Source organism: Panonychus citri, unplaced genomic scaffold (genome assembly GCF_014898815.1).
Source record: "Panonychus citri isolate SS breed McGregor unplaced genomic scaffold, ASM1489881v1 Contig00023, whole genome shotgun sequence".
Taxonomy (NCBI): Eukaryota; Metazoa; Arthropoda; class Arachnida; order Trombidiformes; family Tetranychidae; genus Panonychus; species Panonychus citri.
In genome coordinates, this window is record NW_026515428.1 from 819,697 (window position 1) to 841,246 (window position 21,550).

The window sequence follows — 21,550 nt, forward strand, 5'->3', positions numbered from 1 at the left end:
GAGGAGGAAAAGGTTGAGGTGGTGTAGGAGGAAAGGAGATCATGGGGAGGGGGAACCACAGGTAATGGACACAGAGTGACCAGTCAACCATAATATCTAGGGTATCGTAAAGTAATATTGTGATTAAGGGGGAAAAATAGTAACAATAAGCTTAATTGTGGTTACTAAAAATGTCGATTAGTTCAATTAAATTTATCCGCTTTGGAAAATTGTATTTCTGAATAATCATCTTCATGAATTAATTGACTAGTGAATTAATCAAATGTTTGATTACTATTAATATCATGTTGATCATTATCATTTTGATGATAAATTGCTTGAATATTATTACTTTGTGATAATATTCAATCATCTTGATTGTTATGATTCATTTCTGATCAATTTCAATCACTTTCAAGGTATCTAAATATGGATAAGGTTAATTGTTGGTATGAAAAAAAAGGTTAAAGGACAAATCAATGGATTAGTTAATTGTCACTGATGAGAATCAGATGATTGCGTGTATCTTTTGAATGAACAATTTATTTAATCATAATTAGTTGCAATCAAAGAATTGATTCAATTGGGACATTTAATTTTTGATTCTTCGAAAAGTTATTAGAACTTTTTTTTTGTTTCGAACTTGTTTTTGTCTCTTTCTTTGAGCTTAATTTTTGATTCTCTTTAAGTTTAATTAGCTTGATTGTCTTTGATTAAGCTAAACAATTAATAATCTAATGACACCTTAACCTTTACTATTATTATATTTAAATTGTTTCCTTTTTGTTAATCATTATGAATTCATGGTTGGTTAAACTTTTGTCAAGTCTATGATTAATTTTGATTACAATTGTGGTAATTATCAAATTGTGATCAACATTTTGCTTCCTCTGTTATCACAATTAACTGGGTTAACTAGACTGATTAGCTTAATTTAATTGCTTAATCCATTAGTCTTTTCATGTTTCTTTGTTAAGGTTAATCAGTTGATTGAAATTGTAACTGTTAATTGTGATCTCACACTTGGTAATTTAATTTAATTCATTTTTCACTTTGATATTTTAACCCATTGGCTGAAAGTGTATTAAAGGTTAATTGTGATTATCAAGTAAAAACTAATCATTCACAATTAATATTTATGAACAGGTAACTTGACATTATCATGATTAAGTTGATTATGTTTGAATTGTGTTAAAGGTTTGATTGATTAATCAATTGATTTAGTCGATAAATGTAGCAAGAAAAACAATTGACTTATTATTTTAATCCAGTTAATGTTAAAGTCTAATGGTTATTAACAATTAACTAGATTGCTCCTGATCAAAGTTAAATTGTGGATACATTTGTGATTAAACTTGATTGTTGGTGAAAAAATTTCTCCAAGTGATCAATTTAAACCATTCTGATCAACAGTTAATCATGACAATCACAATTTAAGGATTTGCTATAACAATTTATTGTGATAATTAACTTTGATTGTGATGAAATTTAATTTGATTTGAGCATTTCCATCAAATATTAAATCAAATTTATTATCAAAATTGATTTTTTTTGCTTCAAATCAAATCATTTGTACAAAATTTAATTTGATTTGCTTGATTGTGAAATTTATACACAACAATCAACTCACCTGAATTAATTAATCAACAATTTACTGACCATATCTAACTAACCAATCAATTCAATTAACACATGTAATTGTAATTTCAGTTGATTATAATTGTTGATTGTTCAATTTATCCAGTATGATTTAATATCATGTTTGATTTGATTAAATAAATTATCATCATATTTACCTCGTTAACTCAATTAATTAATTTTAATCATAAACCATGATAATGATTAAGACTCAGCTTGTTTACTATTAAGTTTATCTATATAATATTCAGTTAATTAACTCATGATTAGTTAATTAAACTCAAGATGAATCTCAATCTTAATCACTTTCAATGTTAATCTATATCTGAATATATATATATAAGTTTTAATTGTTTACCATTTAATTTATGCAAATAAAATTGTTGATTGTTAGATTTTGATTAAATTTATTTCAATTAATTTAATTTCCAATTTCAATATAATAATAATAATTACTGTCAACGTTAATTAGCTAATTGTCAATCTCTTAGTACATGAATATCTAATCAAGTTGTTTATTAATTGAAATTGATTGTTTATTATTTGGGAGGTTGAAAATTGTTCAACAATCAAACTAATCATTGTTTACAATTGTTAATTGTTGTCTAAATGTATTAATAGTTTTTCCATATAATTAACATGACATTGGAATTGATTAACATTCTAATCACGATTAAATTTTAATCAACCCAATTCTCTGTCAAGTGTAACCATTAATACCCTAGGGAAGTACTGGAACTAAATTGAAAAGGTTAATCAGTTTTAATCACAATTAAAAATCTAATCAATAGTTAATTTAAGAAGTTTAATTATTGATGAGATGAAACAATTAAGACTCATTATGATTAAGATTAACTGATTAAATGATCATGTTGATAATCAGCATACAAGTTAATTAGTGACCAGGATTGAATTGTGATAATTAACTTTAAGATTATCAACTATTCAAGTGATTTAATTAATTAAAACAATCAAATTTATCCAACCATTTAATTTGATTGAATAATTTAGTTTAACCAACCAAATAAAACAATACTTAACCTTAAGTGATTACAATCAATGAGTTAATTGTAATTTTTGGATTAAAGTTTAAATTGAAATGCTTCAAGTTGATTTACAATCAATCGAGTCACAATTAGATTTTTTTTAATGTTTTAATTTGTTCCCGGACAACAATTAACTTTTATCAGCTATGGATTAGATTGATTGATCATTTAGCTCAATCAATTGGTCTAAATAATCAGTTAATCATAATGATAATTGTGTAAAGGTTAATAGTTAATGGGATTGATGGGAACCGAATCATGATTAACATTATGATTAAGTTAATTCAGCAAAAGTAAACCAACAATTTACAAGTCTATTTATCTAAATGGATTCAAAGTGTAATCAACAATTTACCTTACACCTAAATTGTTACCTAAATTGTTTATTTCCCTAAACACACACAATTTATTATCAACAACAATCAATATTGATCATAAGTAATCATCATCATCCTAATTGATGATAATGGTTACATAATAATATGTATACATATTTATTGTCTCATCAATATTCAGATTGGTTAGTTAATTGAAATCAAATTGTTTCCTATTGTTTATGTATTTTAATCAAATTAAAGACAATTTAACGTTTGGTTAAGTTAATTGTTACTCTTTAATTAAGATCAACGTGAACGAAAGTGTCTCCATCTGTTTAGTATGAGAGAAATTATTTCGATTTTTTTTTCGAAAAAAATTTTCAATTGAATTTCACAATTTCCACAATTAACTGATCATCGAGAGGATTTTTAATCATTTGGATTTGGATTTAGGTTTACTTTTCATTGAGAGAACCAAATTTGTGAATGGACCAAGGACAAAAAAGTGAAACAGTAAACCACCAAGAAGACAACTAATCAATTGGTATACAAAGAGATTTAACTGAAAGAGAGAAAGAAATTAAATTAAATTGTTGCAATTAAATTATTCACATGTTGATTTAGTAGATCAATTTACCATTTCAACGTTGGTTGAGATTGGTTTTCGAAGAGTGTTCAATGTAACAATGAGAATCGTCATGTGAATACAAAAAGTTGACCTTAAAATTGTAGCAATTGCGGAATAGAATTTATATTTAGCAATTTTATCATCATTATAATTAGAATCAATTTTAGATTTCTCTTGATTATTGTTATCAATTGTATCAACATCGTTATTAGAAACTTGGGATTTGGTTTCATCAGCAATTCTAAATCCACAAAGAAGGAAAAATAAACAAATGACCAATCGATGGACAGTCTCGTAGATACTAATCACCAATGGAGTTTCAAAAGGTTTAATCAAATTTGGATAAAACAATTGACTGATTGTTATGAATAAACCAAAAAGATACATATGTGAATCAAGTAGTTTAAGGAGCGGAAACTGTAAAATTAAAAAGACAATTAGTTGACAGTTAGGGAATCAGATTAAATTTGATTACCTTGAGGAAAACTGGACCATAATCGTTGACCATTAAATAGATATACAAAACTGTGGACAAAATAATCCAAAAGTGATGTGGTAAAGTCGCATAAACATTGATCACATAGTAGATTATTTCACTGATATTGAAAGAGAAGTTAATTGTTAACTTGTTATCCATTGGTTATTGATTGTTGATTGATACTTACTTCATCTCGGAAATATCAATCCCACATAAATGAGCCGGATAACGGTAAATGTATAATTTCAAAGAAATATAAAGTATGGACCCGATGATACCGATCAGGTTGATGGTCATTGCGATTTTGGGTTTTCGTTTGTATAAAAATACGAGGATTACGATGACCAATAGACATTGAGCCTCAACGGAAACTGACCAGAACTGGACTAAACATTGTTCGTGTTGACTTGAACAATAATTGTTATCGAAAACATTTGCAATTTGCCAAAACGATTGAGTACAGAAAATTGATTTCCTATCGGCTATTTGAAGAGGACCCGATGAGAACATAAGTAAAGTGATGTGAATGATTAAAGTGATTGTGATTAAAACAGATAATCTAATGATAATAGGATAATAAGACAATTAAATTAGATTAGATTTCAACGATAAACTCACAGAACTCAAAGAGATTAATTTCTTACGAGATTAATTTGATTACAGTTGATTTAAGTAATTGGGTTAATCGGGTCTCGGGTTTCACTTGTCTCCATGTTGTGATTGTCCGAGCAGCACCTCTTTGGTTAATTGTGATTATAATTAAACAATTAGTCTTGCAATTAGAATATTTAATCGGTATATCTTACCCATAGGCGAATATCCCTTCGTAATACCAATCAATTGTTACGAATTTAATTGCAAATGAGCGTTTCAGTGCTGGAAAACTGCCCCATATGATTGCTATTAGAAAGAGACAATTAACAAGATACAATTAATGAAGTTAATCGATGACAATTAACTGATTGTACTCAATTACCAACGAGGGGAAAATTCAATCCGAAATATGGGAAATCATTAATATGAACAATCAGCACAAATGAATGAAGCATAATTGAGTATTGAAGTAAATTAAGCATCTTAATTTGAGACAAATTTGGTTGAAAAATTTGTTGATAACTGGATTTAAATGAGAAACATTTTAACCAACTTAATTGTTTCGACTTATTAATTGCTGTTGATTTGTATTCCAATAGATTTGCAATCAATGCCATCGCCACCAATGAAACTGTTAACAAACTGATTAGTAAATTGTGTTAATCTTTACATGAATTTTGTTTCATTTCATTTAATTGTTATATTCAAACTTACAAGCAAACTTTTTGTAATCGTGATGATTTAGTTAATTTTTCAATTGGTGTTTGGTAAATTGAACAATGATCAACTTTAATTAGCTCCCAATCATATGGTTTAAGTGCTAAAATAAAAAGTAGAATCAATTTAATTGTGATTAGTGAATCTTTTTCTCGCCCTAGTTAACAATTTACTAACCATTGATTGTGATAATTTGTAAATCATTAGTTGAACAATCAGCTGGTAAACATAATCCAATTTTGATACTGTTTCCATTTTCAGGTGATATTAATTTATGATGAGTGAAAATATTATCATCGTAATTTTGATTGTCCGGTAGCAATGAGATTAAACAATAAGAGGCAATTTGATTGTCACCATTGTAATTAGTCCAAGTTAATTGTTGGCATTTATCAAAATCACCTAGAGATGCATAACCAGATCCACTAAATTGTTCAGGAATCCGACCTGAGGTTTCAATCACTTTGATTTAAAACAATCAAATTAGTTGACAATTGATTGTAATATATTGATTAACTTACATTTGATTGGCCAAATTTGACCTTCACTTAATGATTGATTAACATGATTTAAGCTTAATTTACATTGTTTAGTTAATTGATCATTGGATTTAAACTCATCCGAATCAATATATTCCCATAATATATTTGTAAATCCAGTTCTGATTAGTCGAGGTTGTTTAATTAACCAATTAGATGAGATGACACTTTCAATTGTGATGAAGAACAAAATTAAATTAAATACCAACATTTTGATTGTTGTTTACCACTGAAAAGTTTCAATAATTATGATGGAAATTTAAATTTCTACCTCGATTAATATTAAAAGAAAAACAAGTTTAATTGTTTGAATGAGCAACGATTGACCAGTTGATGATTTTTAGAAAAGATTTGGGAATCTAATGATCATTTGATTAAGGAAAAATATGATCAACAATTGAGAAATAATTCTTAATGATTATGTGATTTATGAGGAAATCTTCAAGAATCAAGGTTAATTTTCCGTTATCGTAGGTAAATGATTAGTCTAATGGTACACAAATTGACAGAGGAAAGTTAATTAATGATTAGAAGGAGAAACCGATTGACCAAAGGAATATATTAACAAAATGATTGTTTAGGTTCACAATTAAAGCCAAAGTTTTAATCTAAGAGCATCAACACCATTTAAATAGTATCTAAATAACCTTTTATCACGAACAAAACCAAGATTTTCATATAAATTAAGAGCTGATTGATTAGTTATTTCGGTTTCTAGAACAACTTCATCGGCGTCTCCTTGTACCATTGCTTCAATTGCATGTAGAACCAAATTTGAACCAATTCGACGATTTCGAAAATTACTATCCACGGCCAACATGGCGATATAACCTCGACGAACTGATTTCTTGTGTAAATCTAATTTACAAACAATCGCACCGACCACTTTACCCTTGTAAGATGCCTGAGGGAAGAGAGAGAGAGAAATTAACGATTATAGACACACACAGAGGGAAAATGACAACAATTAACAGTTGATTATACTCACTAGGAAACATAATTGTGGCCAATTGTGAATAAAATATCGATAAGTATAAATTGAATAAGGTTCTGACAAATCTTTCTGAATTAATCTCATGATATCAGGCATTTGAAGCTCAGATTCATAGTTAATATATTCAATTTCACTTGATTCTTTTTCGTCAATGGTTAAATTATCCACTTTTAAAATATCTGCCATAACTTATTTTCTCTATTAAATAAAAAATCAAACACAATCAACTCAATTAAACATCCAAACCAAATCAATTAATTGTCAATCTTTTTTTTTGTTTCATTTTCTTGTTTACAAACAACATCAACTGTTAGTTTTTGGAAAAGACACTAGATGGAGCCACTAAATCGAAAAATTTTAATTAATTGTTAACAATTGACCGTTTTAATTGTGCTTTTATCTATCAATTTTTAATTAATCTTCTTGACTTAGATTAGCTATTCAAGGATTAATTGAAAGTTAATTTGGTTTAATTTATCTCTGAATTGAGGCTTATTAAAACTCTTGACTTACTCTTCCACCAGATGGAGTTACAAGAAAATCTGATTAACTGTTTTTTTTCAAGATTTTGAGTTGTTTTGATTTTTTTTGTTTGTAAACAACAAGTTAATCTTAATTGTGTTTTATTTTTAAAAAAATTGTTTATTAATAAGTTAATTGAATTAAGTTTTACGGTGTTCTTGTTAATATGTCTTCTGATTTTGTTGGTGATGATGATTTTCCTCCAGCTGAAGAAAGTGACCCGGCATCTGATTTATCATCAAAAATATTGTCTGAAGATGGAGATGATGTTGAACCTGTTGAAAAATCCACTGAAGATGAAGAATTAGAATCCGATAATGAAGGTCAACAAGCTGAAGATGGAAGTAGCCAAAAGGATAGTCAATTAATTGTGGACGATGAAGATGAAGGAGGTGAACAACAGAGGGAACAAGAAACAGAAGAAGGAGAAGGAGATAAATCCAAAGAAGATGAGGAAATTGAAGAGAGTAAGGAAGACAATGAGCCAGATTCTATTGGTGATGATTTGGAATCCGGTGATGAAGGTGAAGAAGCTCAAGATGGAAGAGTTAAAAAGAAACGCCGTTTAATTGTAGATGACGATGATGATGAAGATGAAGATGGTGAAAAAGGAGATCCAGAGAGTGAAGAAAGTAAAGAAGACGATGAAGCAAATGAATCACTTGGAAAATCAATTGGTACGTTGCTGTCTGAAGATGAAGATGAAGGAACCGAAGGAACCGAAGAAGCCGAAGATGGAAGAAGTAAAAAGAAGCGTCGATTAATCGTAGAAGATGATGAGGAGGATGAAGATGGAGAGAAAGAAGATAAAGAAGATGATGACCTGTTGGAAAAATCAAATGAAGATGAAGCAGAGGCAGAAGGTGAAGCTGAAGGAGGTGGTGGTGGTGAGGTCGAAGCCGAAGGCCTTGACGATGGAGAAGGTGAAGGCGAAGGCGAAGGTGACGCCGAGGGTGAAGAAGCCGGTGGAACATCAAAGATGAAGGACCCAGCGGTTCCTGATCTTTCCAGTGATGAAGAAAGTGACGACGATGGTAAAAGGCGAAGCAAAGTTCCGTAAGTTAATTGTAGCATAAAGAATATTAATATATTCGTTGAACGATTTACATTCTAATTATATTCTAATCGGCTTTCTTTTTTGCAGAGATGACTTCGTCTACGATTTTGATCTCATGATGGCAAGAAAAAAGGAGGAAAGTTATCGAAGCAGAAAGAGGAAAAATATCGACATTATTAACGACAATGACGATATTATCGCTGATCTAATCACTCAAATGAAACAATCAGCTGATGTAAATACCAATCAACAATTTTCTCTTTCTTTCACCTCAATGAAAACACTAATTCTCAATATTTTATCTCTCTCATTTTCAGGAGGATTTCGAATTGAATAAAAATCGAAAGGCAGCAACTTGTAAACTTAGACTTTTACCCGTCGTCGAAACACAATTACGAAAAATAGATCTTAGGGAATCGTTTCTCGATGCCGGTGTTCTCGGTGTAATAACCGATTGGTTGACACCTTTACCTGACCGGAGTTTACCTAATCTTCAAGTGAGAGAAACGATGCTCAAGCTACTTGGAGAGGTAATTGCGATTGATTGTTTTCTCTCATAATTCTAGCAAATAATATTCTTACTAATTGTTGAAAATTTACAGTTTAACATAATGGATGTTGAAAGACTCAAAGCAAGTGGCATTGGAAAAGCCGTTATGTATTTATTTAAACACCCGAAGGAAACTAAAGATAATAAGAAACGAGCTGGTGTTTTAATCTCCTCCTGGTCAAGGCCAATATTCAGTTTAGATACCGATTTCCATTCAATGTCGAAAGAAGAAAGAGAACAAAGAGATTTCGATCATATGACCAAATTAACTGAAAATAAGCGAGGACGAACTGAGCCCAAAACACCGCCATCATCAAGTCGAAAAGGTCAAGCTGAATCAGAAAAGTGAGTAAACCATAATTCACATTTGTCAAGATCAATTATTAATCATCACATCATTAATCATTAATGTTTTTCTTTCTATGTTATTAGGACACTTAGACCAGGTGATAAAGGTTGGATTCCTCGTGCTCGTGTTCCTGCTCCGTCGACCCGTGATTATGTTGTTAGACCAAAATCTACCGTTGATTCCGAAATGAGTAAATCGGGAAGTAAAAAAGCAATCACCCGATTAGATAAACATCTTCGCAATTTCCGAGAGAAAAAGAAATTAATGAAAACCCAACGAGCTGTTCCAATTAGTATTGAGGGTCGGCGAATGACACTTTAAACAATTAACAATTTACATTAATTTTCTTTCATTCATCATTATATATTTTTCCAAATTTTCGATAAAAGTGAGAGTGAGTGTGTGTGTGAGAGAGAGATACATCCATCAGATAAATAAATGACTTAACCACATTGATTTTAATTAATTAATGGAAATTACTATTGATTATCATTAAGCGGTCGCGTCAAAGAAACTTTGAATTATATTATAAACCTCATTGGGGGAAAATTTGACGTATTTGTCGATATTCTTGGAAAAGGCCATGTTACTATACCTGTCGAATTGGATGAGAAAAAAATATTAGATAATTGGTGAAGAAAATTTAAGGAAAATTTGGTTTACTTTTTATAGAATTGCTCATATCGAGGAACTATGAACATTGCGTTGTCCTTTTTAAGGCTTTCACGAAGTTCGGCATCGGGAATGGCGTAGGCCTTTTGGACTTTTCGTAATTCTTCAATTTCTTTGTTAAACCCCTGATAGAGAAAAAAAAGAAATTAATTGATTAAGTTGTAACCGATTGTCAACTTGAATCGATGGTCATTCTTACTGAAAATTTATCTTTGATCATTTGTCGATCTTTTTCTTTCAATTTCATATTGGCCATTTCGATTGATTCGGGTGACGGTGTTTTACTGTCGATTTCAAGGACAAAGTGTAGAACTCGAGACCAACTTTGAGAATAGATTCTTTTATTTTCCATAATTTGCTTCTCATAGACTAGATCGATTTCGTGATTGTACATTTTAAGTGTCTCAAGAAGTGACGATTTACGAAGTGTCTGTAAGGATAGAAAGAGAAACAGAGATGAGAGAGAATTAGAATTAGAATAAAAATTGATTTCAATTTGATCCAAGTGTCAATTACCTTAAGTATATAATGAATGTTGTTCAATTTAAATATCGCCTTCAGGTATTGATCAGCATAACAATCACTTTTTAATTGAAGATTAAGAGACAACGTTTGAAGGACTCGACTGATATACTGAGCAAAGGCCAGTTTATTTTTATCAGATGATCTTTCATATGATTGCATATCGGTGACCGTAATCACTCTGGATAAAATGTCCAAATAATTGGAAAGTTGTACCAAGAAAATCATAACATTGGAAGTGAGTTCATGAACAGTACCATCTCTTGGTACTTTGGTGTCAACATCATTACGAATATATTCAATGAACTCTTCGAGTGCTTTGTTCAAGGTGGTTTGAAGAGTCACCACGAGCCCTTGAAATTTGGTTTGAACATCAGTTGAACATCCGTCAAAAAGAAGGTCAAAATTGTGCCTCATGGATGCCTGATGCCGAAGAATAGGGAAAAGATTAAGAGCTGAACTAAAGTCGTGTTTAACTGAACACTTTTTCACTCGACCGGCGATATTTTCACCCTCATTGACCACAAAATCTAACGCTGGTTGAACAAGTCGACTAAAGAGTAATTTCTGATGTTCCATTGGAATTATTCCCTCCATTAATTTTAATTCCGCTTGCATGAGTCGGTAAAGAGCAGTGACACTGGTAAGGTAACATTCAATTTCTCTTTCACTTGTCGCAAGTTCACAAAGATCATGAGGAACCGAATGATATGAACGACCGCCCAACATTTCGGTTGGAATTACATCTTGAAGCTTTTTCTTCAATGCTTGTTGAATACTTTTTGGATTCCGACGAAGTGGAAGATTATCTTTCATTGGTGTTAAACTTTTACGAGGAGGAGCGGGTGAACTAAGGTGACCACTGAATCCACCTGATGAAGATTTTTGATGAGCTTTAAAATCACGCAAAGATTTTTCAACAACTTCACATCTTAAAGACGAATAAGCGGAAATAAATTGATCTTTCATATTAACAACAAGCCATTCACTTAATAATCTCAATTGGGCTCGATCCTTTTCCGGAATTTTATCTGAAAGAGGTTTTGGCAATTCGCTTTGATTATCATCTTCATGGACAAGACAGTAAATTATATTTGGAGCCAATGGACGACTATGGTTTGATATTAACAATCGAAACTTTTTCAATAGAAAAGCAGCTCCTTTGTCATGGAGACTTGTCTGAAAAGGAGAGAGAGAGGGAGAGAAAGAGATAAATATACAATTACTATCAACATTTTCATCATGAAGGCGTAAACACTGTCATTGATATAAAAGTAATTCACTTACTACATTCATAAGCTCTGGACTTTCAGGATTATTCTTGACAAAATAGTTGATTGCACTTTTTAACTTATTCATATTATCCAAATAATCAGGTATAGGCATTGAATCAGGTCCAGTGGTGATAATTGGTTCCAAATCATTGGCAACCGTATAAAAAGGGATAACATAATCAAATGATTGTAACGTTTTGACAAGATTTTCCTGTCGTTGTTGTAGATTACCGGTCTCTTTATAAACTGGTCCAATTGTTTCCTCTAATTTGGATAATTTCTCATCGAAATTTGATAATATGGACACCATTGTTTTAGTTAATTTATTACTCTTATTTAACATCTCCTTGAAAGACTCCAAATTCCGAGTCTCTTTGATCAATTTATCTCTAGTTTTCTCCATTTTTAACTCACCAAAAGGAGGAGAAAAAAATTACCTCACCAATTAGCCCAAGACCATGAAAAGAAAACCAAGAAAATAGAAATTAATCCAATTTAATTAACCGAAAAAGAAAAAAGAAAATCAAACTGATTAATAACAATTAACAATTCAGACAAAAAGGTAACTAGTTTTCAATTGAGAATAAAAAAAAAATTAAAATCAAAACAAAAACGGTAAGCCCTAAATGTCCACATGAAGTATCTGATCCTATCTGATATTATTCGATTTCAATATCGAATAATATCGGATCTCTTAACTAAATTAACTTAATTGTAGCTTAATTAAGTTCAATTGTTAATTAGATTAACATCTTATTAGTAATAGAAATCAATTACTAATAAGAACCCAAAATTAAGAGTAAAAAATTAGTTAGATATGAATTTTATTCAGCTTAATTCTAAAGGTCTAATTCTAACAATTGATCTATTAATGATAATTGTTTGTTGATTAGTTGATTAAAAAACAATTTTTTATTGGTAATTGTATCTTTTTTTCGTTTGAACTCTGATAAGATACTCTAATTGTTTAGCAAACAAATAGTTGATTAAAATATTAATAAAAAGTCTTGAAAAAAATTAAATACCTTTGAGGTTCGAACTCAAAAAAAATTCATCAAAGACTAATATCTTCCTGATGGACTAACAAGTTTACTCAAAATTTCAAGGTTAATTTAACTATATGTCTTATAACTTGTGGACAAATAGTCGCGGGTACTAAATGTCCACAACTTCGTGGACGAATAGACTTTTCCAACAAAAACAGAGAAAAAGCTATTTATCAAGCAATCGCTCTAAGAATAGCTTATTCTCACTAAAATTAACAATAAATTCTTGGATACGAAAAGATAATTAATTGATTGATTATTTATTGATTTTTCTTTTGGTTTTTTTTTGTTTATTTTCCATCTTTAATTTGACCCTGAAAATGCCACTTTTTCGAACCATTATCGTTGAAAGAAAATCAATATTTTCCCATCAAAATATTCTTATTGTGGTTAATAGTTTAATCATAATTGTCTCACTAATTTTCTTAATCATAGGACTAATTGGTGAGAATGTGAGAACATCAGAATATACTAATTACAGTTTCGTCGGTGGTGGATCAACATCCATTTCCATGTACTATTTTTGCCTCGCTAATTTAGGTGCTTATGGTGCATACGCTTTTAACTATTCAATGGTTCGAACTTATTTCTATATAAATTTGACCTCAATTGGAATTCGAGTTGTCTCAATGATAATCAGAACACAAGAACTTACCATTCCCATGCAATTCTTGACCTTTGGTTTTCTTTTCCAAGAGTTTATCGTTTCCTTAATTTCCATCCCAGTGATAACCAAGTTTGAGAATCTTTAAGAATCATTATCAATAATCTTCTCTTTTAGCGACAAATTTTCACCTTTAATTGTGATCAACTATCAATTCCATTTGTAAAAACTGTTCATATTAGTAAAAAAAATTTCTAATCAATGAACTCGATTAGAAAGAATAATCAAATTCAATTTTGTTCTAATTTTTGTTTTTCGATTTAATTTGTTGATAGAACTTTTTTTTCTACCAATAGATGACGACACTTTCGATTAGCAAAATTTTCTGTTGATTATTTTTTTCCAAAGGGAAAGTAATGAGGAAATTTCTCTTTCTTTTTCTCTTACTTTACTAATGGAAACAAATTTTTTTCTCTCTCAAAGAGAAAGTGTCTCATCTTTCGCCGAAACTCCATCTTTTTCCTATTTCTCTCTTTCTCTTTCTCTTTCTTTTTCTTTGCTAACAATTGTTTCCAAAAAGAAAGAGAAATTTAATGTTCGAACCTCTTTCTCTCTCTCTCCCTGTTGATAATAATCACTTATTCTCTTAAATTTAGTTTAATAATTTTTCTTTCTCTTTCATAATTGATAAAAACTATCAAAAAGTTTCGAAAGAGAAAAAAATATCGATAAAATTACCGAAAATCGTAAGTTGTATCAATTAGCAGATTTAAAATCGAAAAATTTAAATAATCGATTAAAAAACATTTTCGATTTTTATTTTTACTCAAAAATCGAACCAAAATTATCGATAAACATTTCAATCTTAATCCAGCTAATCAATTGTAACCTTTCATTACCTTCAGTGTGTGTGCGTATCTTTTACCACCACCAACCTCCCACTCTCTCTCTCTCTCTCTCTCTCTCTCTCTCTCTCTCTCTCTCTCTCTCTCTCTCTCTCTCTCTCTCTCTCTATCTCTGTCGACTCTCAAGTCACCCAAATGTTGAACCTTCTCGATGAATACATTATAATATATTGACGCATTTTTTGTTCTATTCTACGTTTTTTTATATTCTATTCTCTCCAAGACACAAACTCTCTCCCTCTCTCTCCCTCTCTCTTCTCCTGTGCTCGGATCAGATTAAAAAGGTAAAAAACAGAGAGAGAGAGAGATAGGATTACTTTTTCTCTTTATTCTGCGCATCTTCTGTCTTTATTTTCTTTATCTTCATCATCTCTTCAACTTCGCCTACTATCTTTTCTCATTCAAGAATCGCTCATTCTCATGTTCAATTCAATTATTGGCGAAAAATTCACGTGAAAAAGATTGGAAAATGTTTTCCAACAAATTTAAACTTTCGAATTATTTTTCTCTCTTCAACCTTCTTACATTCGATACGATTAATGGTCAAGGTATTACGAGAATGTTACAGGTTATCAAATTTTTCGATTATTCAATTTAATCTATTACTTTACCTTTTAGAACGAGTTTCCAATTAGAAATCAATCATTTAATTGATTTGTTTCATTTTCCATGTGATTTTTGTTTGTTCAGAGGGGAAAAAGTTGCAAACATGTTATTGTTTTTAAACTTGGCAATTTAAAATTGTGTCAATTGTTGAATATTATCAACGGAAAGTTATAAAAGTAGCTGATAGTTGATCAATTCTAGAGCATTTGATGACAATAATGATTAATTATTATTCGTTAGGTGTGTAAATGACATAGTTACATTGCGAAAATTTCATTTGATAAACTTACCTGATTGTTGGCCGTTGAAAAGATGCAATCAAAAATTACCACTGAATTAAACAACTAGTTGAATGTTTACATTGTTTAATTATGAGATAGCGATAAAAGTATTAATTGTTACAATGTCTGAGAGCGAAAAGCGAAAAAAAGGAAAGAGAATAGGAAGAGAAGATGGAGAGCGAAGGAGAGCGAAGGAGAAAGCGAGAGTGAGAGGGAGATAGAAAGCAAAGTGAAAAGAGAGAAGGAGCAAAAAAAGATTAAAGCAAAATGGAATCAGAACGAGAATGGAAGAGAATATGGAATAGAGGAAAGAGAGAAAAAAAGAGGAATGAAGTTGAGAAAGGAAAGGGCAGAGGAAGAGAAATGAGATAGAATAGCAGATAGAAAGAAGGAGAAAGAGAGAGAGAGAGAGATGTTGATGATGATTTTTGTTGATGTAAATGTAGATGTAGTTGTTGACGTTGATGGTATTTGGTGTTTGGTGCTGGAGTTTTTGTTTTATATTCAACAAAGTTGAATGTCTGTCAGGAGAAAATGTTGACATGAAATTTTTAAATTGATAATTTAATCCTTATTTTTTTTTGCTTTTCTCTTTCTTTACTTATATAAATCATTTGTTTTCCTTATGCCAACACAATTAGAATGGGATATTAAAACTTTCTGGATGGTCATTTGGAGTGTCCTTCTCGAACTTCTTTGCCTCTTCCTGCATACTTTCTTTAATTTTCAATATTGCTTCACTTTCATTTTGATCCTGTGATTGTTGTTGATTGTCAAATGATTATTATTATGACGATTATGATGATGATTATGATGATGATGATTGTTGTTGTCGTTGTTTTGGTTTTGGTGTTGTAAAGATGATGAGTTGAATTGTTGTGAGTTGAATCGGATTGAGTTGATTGTTGATTGTATAAAAATAGTTGATGTAGTTGTTGTTGTTGTTGTTGTTGATGTTGTAGAAAATAAAATAGTGAAGTATTAAAATTGAAGGGTTACGGGGTTGATAATAAATTTATATTAATATTACCATCATCACAAAGAAAACAGATAGAAGCAATCAAGAGTTAAAAAGACAAAAATTGATTCTTTTCCAATTGTTGTCCTTTGATAACATCTGATTTTTGATTGATTGAGATGCTAATCATGAATGCTTCTTACATTTTCTTGTCCATAACCATATTCTGGCATTGGCACTCCAACACCGTCTTCCCTTGGTGTCCCTGGACCATTGGCGGGTGAATTTTTCATTCCATCAAGACCATTACCTCCGGATGACATTGGTGGACCACCAAGATCAGAACCTAATTGGCCCATTGGACCTTCAGGTCCTTGACCATGTCCCATTTGAAACTAAAAGAAAAATTCAAGCAAAGAGAAATAAGAAACAAGAGAAAGGATAATAATTAATATTATTTTGATAATTCAACAGTTTCTATTCATGTAAAAAGTTCAGTTAGGAAAAAGCAAATGATATCATGATCGAAGGGTAAAAAAGCATCAATTGATAAATAGCAAAGGTGGGATAGGGTGAGAGGGAAAGTGGAAGAAGGTGAGAGAGAGAGAGAGAGAGAGAGAGAGAGAGAGAGAGTGCGAGAGCGTGAGCGTGAGAGAGAGAGATTGAAAAAGAAAAGAAAATTGATAAAAAAAGTGAATTAAGAGAAATTAGCATCTCGTACCCCTGGTATATTTCCACCACCAGGTTTCATTACTGGATACATTCCATCTCCTTGACCAGGTCCTCCTGAGACTTGACCACCCGATAAAGGTGGACCGTAATTATTTGCAGGCGATGGTGAGGAATAATTCATATTTGTATTTGGTTGCCATGGTCGTCCACCAGGTCCACCCTGTCCCGGTCCTGGTCCTGGTCCACCCATAGATACTCCCGGTGGCATTCCATGTACAGGTCCTATCGATTGATTTGGTGGTGGACCTCTCATACCTCCATAATTCATTGGACCTGGTCCTGGACCCATTGGTTGACCTCTTGGTGGATTCATTCTATGATTCATTGGATTTAATCCTGGTGGATTTTGCCAACCATAATCACCTCCATCACCCTGATTGGGCATTAATGGTGTACCTGGACCTGAACCACCAGAAACTGGTGGACCATTAAATTCATGTTGTGGAGGCATTCGTACAGGCCGAGGTCCACCTGGATATCTTGGTGACATGAATCCTTGATTTTGTATCATTTGGCTATGTGGAGGTGGAGGAGGTGGGGGAGGCTGTTGTTGTGGTGGCTGTTGTTGAGGTGGTGAAGGTCTTAAATGGGAATTTTGATGTGGAAAGAAACCACCGGGTCCGGATAAACCATCATTTGGAGGCATACCATTCATCGGGTATTGTTGTGAATTCATGCAACTATAATCATGGAAAGATTTTGCTTCTTGTGAATGTTCATACATATCTCTTCTTTCAGGTGCTGCACAGTAAAGATCCCAAAAGACACTCCACCAACTTAATAAAAAACCCGGTGGTTCATTTACAGTTACTTGTTTCGGCCAATTTATCTCATTTAGGAATGTGGATGCCGCTTTAGAAGCACCAGTGTGAACTAAAAACTCATGTACATGTTGAACCAATTTCTCATGAGCTTGTTTATCCGATGGTGGCGGTGGATTTTTACCTTTATGGTACATTATGTTTAATGTATACACAGAAAACACACCAATAGACACAAATGAAACAGAAATAGAATAGAATTAAAATAATTAAAAAATATAAATCAAAATTATTCTCACCAAATAAATAATAATTTCTCTCTTTAACTGAAAAAACTGTTAACAGACATAAAAGTGTATCAGAGAGAGAGAGAATCAAATCAATTGGAGAAAGAGAAAAGAAAGTAAACCAAAAAGTAGAAAGAAAGAGAAAAAGAGAGAGCGAAGTAAAAGTAAGAGAAAAAGAGAATGTTCGAAGCGCCATCTTGGGGGAAATAACCGCAAATTCTTTTTTCTATTTTTCTCTCTCTTTTTTTTCCTCTCTTTCTTTTTGTTGACAATTATTTTTTTCTATTCTTTCTGTTTGTTTACTAATCTATAATTCAGTTTAATTATTTTCTCTTTCTCTCTTCTTAATTAAGCCTTGTGATGATTTACTAATTGTTTGGTTTTCTCTTTTTTTTTGTGTCTCAATTTGTATTTGAATTGTTCAATTTTTGTAATGTGATTTAATTAGTAAGGAAAGTGAATAGATAAAATTTATTTTCTTTTGTTGTTTTTTTTTTGTTGTTAAAATTATGAGAGATCATCAGAAACAAATGAAAACTGTTAGTTCAACACCTTCAGTTGTTTCGTTGGTTGAAGATGACCTCCAATTAGATAATAATTTTGATCATCAACAACCTCAACATTATCAATTAAATGGAAATAATCATATTTTAGATGTAAATGGTTCTAGTTTTATTGTTAATAATGGAACCTTAATTTCTGCTATTATCAGTGGTAGTTCAAATGGTCTCTCGTATAGTGTTCAAAGTGATGGGGCTGCTGATCAACGGAGGTCGGAAAATGATTATCTTGGTTTAGGTGTTAATTCTAATACTGGTGGAGGTGGTGATGCTCTTGCGAGTACTTCTGGTACGTTTAGAGGTGATACTGGTGGTGGTGGTGGTGTTATTGTTGGTGGTGGTGATGATGATGATGATGATACAAGTGATGGAATAATTTTCCCTGGTGACCCTGGATCTGCGGGCGATAATCATCAAATTAATGAGGTTACTCGTAGAGAAAGATTTCTTTTAAGTACAACATCCTACTCTTCTGAAGCTCGTGATTCATTTAGAAGAGAATTGAAATATTACTTCATGAATCCAATTGACAAATGGAGAAGTAAAAAAAAGTTCCCTTGGAAATTGTTACTCCAAATAACCAAACTTATCATTGTTACAATACAAATTTACACCTTTGGAACTGAAATGTCTCGTTTTAAGACCCATCAAGCAAACATGGAGATTACCTTGAGGGAATTACTTTTATCCGATTGGGATCCTGTTCGTGAGGTTATGACCTATCCACCGGCTGCTGGACCTTTTGCATGTTACACTAAAAGTGATCTTTTTCGTAATATCGATTTTGCCATTCGCTCTTTCGCTAATATAACAAACACTGGGGTTGGATCATTTTCTTATGATTCATTGAAACCTGAACAAGTTTCACCAATCTACTTGGATATTGTAAGATTTGCCAAAGGAGAAGCTGATCCATATAATTTTTCCTACAATTTCAACAATGAGAATCAAATTGATCGCCTTGTAATTGACTCTCCAGATCATCCTGCTGGTGACATTTATTGGAGCACATTTTCAATTCAAACTTATCTCTCCTCTAAATCACCACCTTACTCAGTGAATTTTGACAGTTTGATTAAAATTGAGATTGCAACCTCACTGCGAACCATTTACCTTAATGCATTGGACTCTTACAATCGACCTGAATGTTACGTGGTTGATATTTTGATCATTTTTGACAATTCACTTCACGCTGGTCAGATACTTATGAGCTTAGATGCCAAAAGTCACCATAAACCCTGTTACGGTAATCTTGAAGGTCGAACAGTTTCCTCACGATCAGTAATCGAAACGATCACAATACTTGTTATCCTGTTATCTTTTCTTTCATCTCTTCTTTGTCTTCGTTCAATGATCAAAGGAATTATTTTACGACGTCGAACAATTCACTTTTTCGATCGACATTACAGTATTTCTCTTGGATTTCGAGATAAATCAGATTTCATCGACTTGTGGATTTACATGATTTTCGTTAACGATATTCTACTAATCATTGGATCGATAATCAAACTTATAGGTGGCCCAATAGATCACAGTCAATCTCTAAACAGTAATTATTCAGTTCTTTTTGGAATTGGAATATTATTAACCTGGATTGGTGTTCTTCGTTATATCAGCTTTTTCGATAAATTTAACGTGGTCATTTTAACGGTGAAAAAAGCGTTTCCCGATATAATTAAGTTCTTCCTCTGTGCCATTCTACTTTATGTTGGCTTTTGTCTCTGTGGTTGGATTGTTCTTGGTCCTCATCATCTTAAATTTCGTACACCCTCAGAAACCTCTGAGTGTTTATTTTCCCTCCTTAATGGTGACGATATGTATGCAACCTTTGCCACCCTTGCAACCAAAGATCCAGTTATATGGTGGTTCAGTCGGATTTATCTTTACTCATTTATATCACTATTCATCTATGTTGTCCTTAGTCTTTTCATCTCAATTATCATGGACGCTTGGGATATAATTAAAAACTATAATCCTGAAGATATGACAGAAATGCATGTAAGTACAATCATCATCATCATCTTATTGATATTGATGATTTATCCTCGGAAAACAATGATTTAGCAATTATCTTAATCTATTTTTATTTTGTTGTTTTCTCCTTGGATCTTTTTTTTTCTTCTCTCCTTCTAATCAACTGACCTTAATCAACAACAATTAATTAATTTTTCTCTTATTTTCCTTTTCTTATAACAGAGATTCATAGCTGAATGTAATGATGATGTTTGCGATGAAATCTTACAAGAGGAATCAAAAAAATCAATCCTACGAAAAGTTAAATCATTTTTTAAATTTAATTCGGCGGACACTAATCCACTATTATTCTGATCTTCCAAATCAACAATAACAATATCCATTCATCATCCCAAATGACAATTATTTTTTTGACAGCATAAAACACACACACACATACATACATATATATGATTAGCGCATCATCTTAATCAACAAACCACTTTGACCCAATTATTATTATTGTTAATTCTGTCATCAACATTATCATTATCATCATCATATCGTTTACAAAACACAACAAGTCACAACAAACTAATCAAATCACATCTTCATCTCTCCGTTGATTATCAATTAACAAATTATAAATATTATATATTGTCCTTCAGCTAATAACCACATGCTATTGATTTAATCAACCCAACACAATCATCATCAACAATTTAACCATAGCAATAATATTTATATATAAATATTGTATATGCAAAGAGGATTATCTTTATAAAGCAAAATACTATATATTATTATTAATTAGATGATCAATTGATACAATTGATAAATTGTTGAAAATGTTATTAAAAATGAAATCATCTAAAACAAAATATGATACAAATTGTTATCAAAGGAAAACAAACCAAAGCATAATTGATTGTATTACTAACTAAATTCAATTAAAAGAAAAACCAATTAACAATATTATTA

At 31.4% G+C, this 21,550-nt stretch overlaps 6 protein-coding genes across 6 annotated transcripts; 2 read left to right on the forward strand and 4 right to left on the reverse strand.

Annotated features, from left to right (window-relative positions):
* Nucleotides 1-3,252: 3,252 nt before the first annotated feature.
* LOC128394754 (uncharacterized) lies at nt 3,253-6,373 on the reverse strand. Its single transcript, XM_053355118.1, has 10 exons — nt 5,919-6,373; nt 5,575-5,859; nt 5,395-5,500; nt 5,063-5,322; nt 4,893-4,986; nt 4,731-4,823; nt 4,274-4,645; nt 4,084-4,204; nt 3,618-4,025; nt 3,253-3,542 (listed from the first exon to the last, which is right to left on the reverse strand). The coding sequence occupies exons 1-10, from the start codon at nt 6,145-6,147 to the stop codon at nt 3,414-3,416; spliced, it is 2,097 nt and encodes a 698-aa protein (XP_053211093.1). The 5' UTR covers nt 6,148-6,373; the 3' UTR covers nt 3,253-3,413.
* A 136-nt stretch (nt 6,374-6,509) lies between these two features.
* LOC128394781 (N-alpha-acetyltransferase 30-like) lies at nt 6,510-7,226 on the reverse strand. Its single transcript, XM_053355153.1, has 2 exons — nt 6,925-7,226; nt 6,510-6,840 (listed from the first exon to the last, which is right to left on the reverse strand). The coding sequence occupies exons 1-2, from the start codon at nt 7,114-7,116 to the stop codon at nt 6,526-6,528; spliced, it is 507 nt and encodes a 168-aa protein (XP_053211128.1). The 5' UTR covers nt 7,117-7,226; the 3' UTR covers nt 6,510-6,525.
* A 280-nt stretch (nt 7,227-7,506) lies between these two features.
* Nucleotides 7,507-9,874, forward strand: LOC128394770 (protein IWS1 homolog). Its single transcript, XM_053355141.1, has 5 exons — nt 7,507-8,508; nt 8,597-8,744; nt 8,827-9,039; nt 9,112-9,404; nt 9,492-9,874. Exons 1-5 carry the CDS (start codon nt 7,619-7,621, stop codon nt 9,727-9,729), a joined length of 1,782 nt encoding a protein of 593 aa, XP_053211116.1. The 5' UTR covers nt 7,507-7,618; the 3' UTR covers nt 9,730-9,874.
* LOC128394763 (exocyst complex component 7-like) lies at nt 9,844-12,464 on the reverse strand. Its single transcript, XM_053355131.1, has 5 exons — nt 11,890-12,464; nt 10,597-11,781; nt 10,280-10,510; nt 10,072-10,205; nt 9,844-10,003 (listed from the first exon to the last, which is right to left on the reverse strand). Exons 1-5 carry the CDS (start codon nt 12,277-12,279, stop codon nt 9,901-9,903), a joined length of 2,043 nt encoding a protein of 680 aa, XP_053211106.1. The 5' UTR covers nt 12,280-12,464; the 3' UTR covers nt 9,844-9,900.
* A 2,921-nt stretch (nt 12,465-15,385) lies between these two features.
* On the reverse strand, nt 15,386-18,142 carry LOC128396019 (single-stranded DNA-binding protein 3-like). The gene is made up of 3 exons (XM_053356537.1): nt 16,998-18,142; nt 16,480-16,671; nt 15,386-16,072 (listed from the first exon to the last, which is right to left on the reverse strand). Exons 1-3 carry the CDS (start codon nt 17,964-17,966, stop codon nt 15,956-15,958), a joined length of 1,278 nt encoding a protein of 425 aa, XP_053212512.1. The 5' UTR covers nt 17,967-18,142; the 3' UTR covers nt 15,386-15,955.
* Nucleotides 18,143-18,341: 199 nt separating this feature from the next.
* On the forward strand, nt 18,342-21,544 carry LOC128396006 (mucolipin-3-like). Its single transcript, XM_053356511.1, has 2 exons — nt 18,342-20,614; nt 20,813-21,544. Exons 1-2 carry the CDS (start codon nt 18,566-18,568, stop codon nt 20,942-20,944), a joined length of 2,181 nt encoding a protein of 726 aa, XP_053212486.1. The 5' UTR covers nt 18,342-18,565; the 3' UTR covers nt 20,945-21,544.
* Nucleotides 21,545-21,550: the final 6 nt, after the last annotated feature.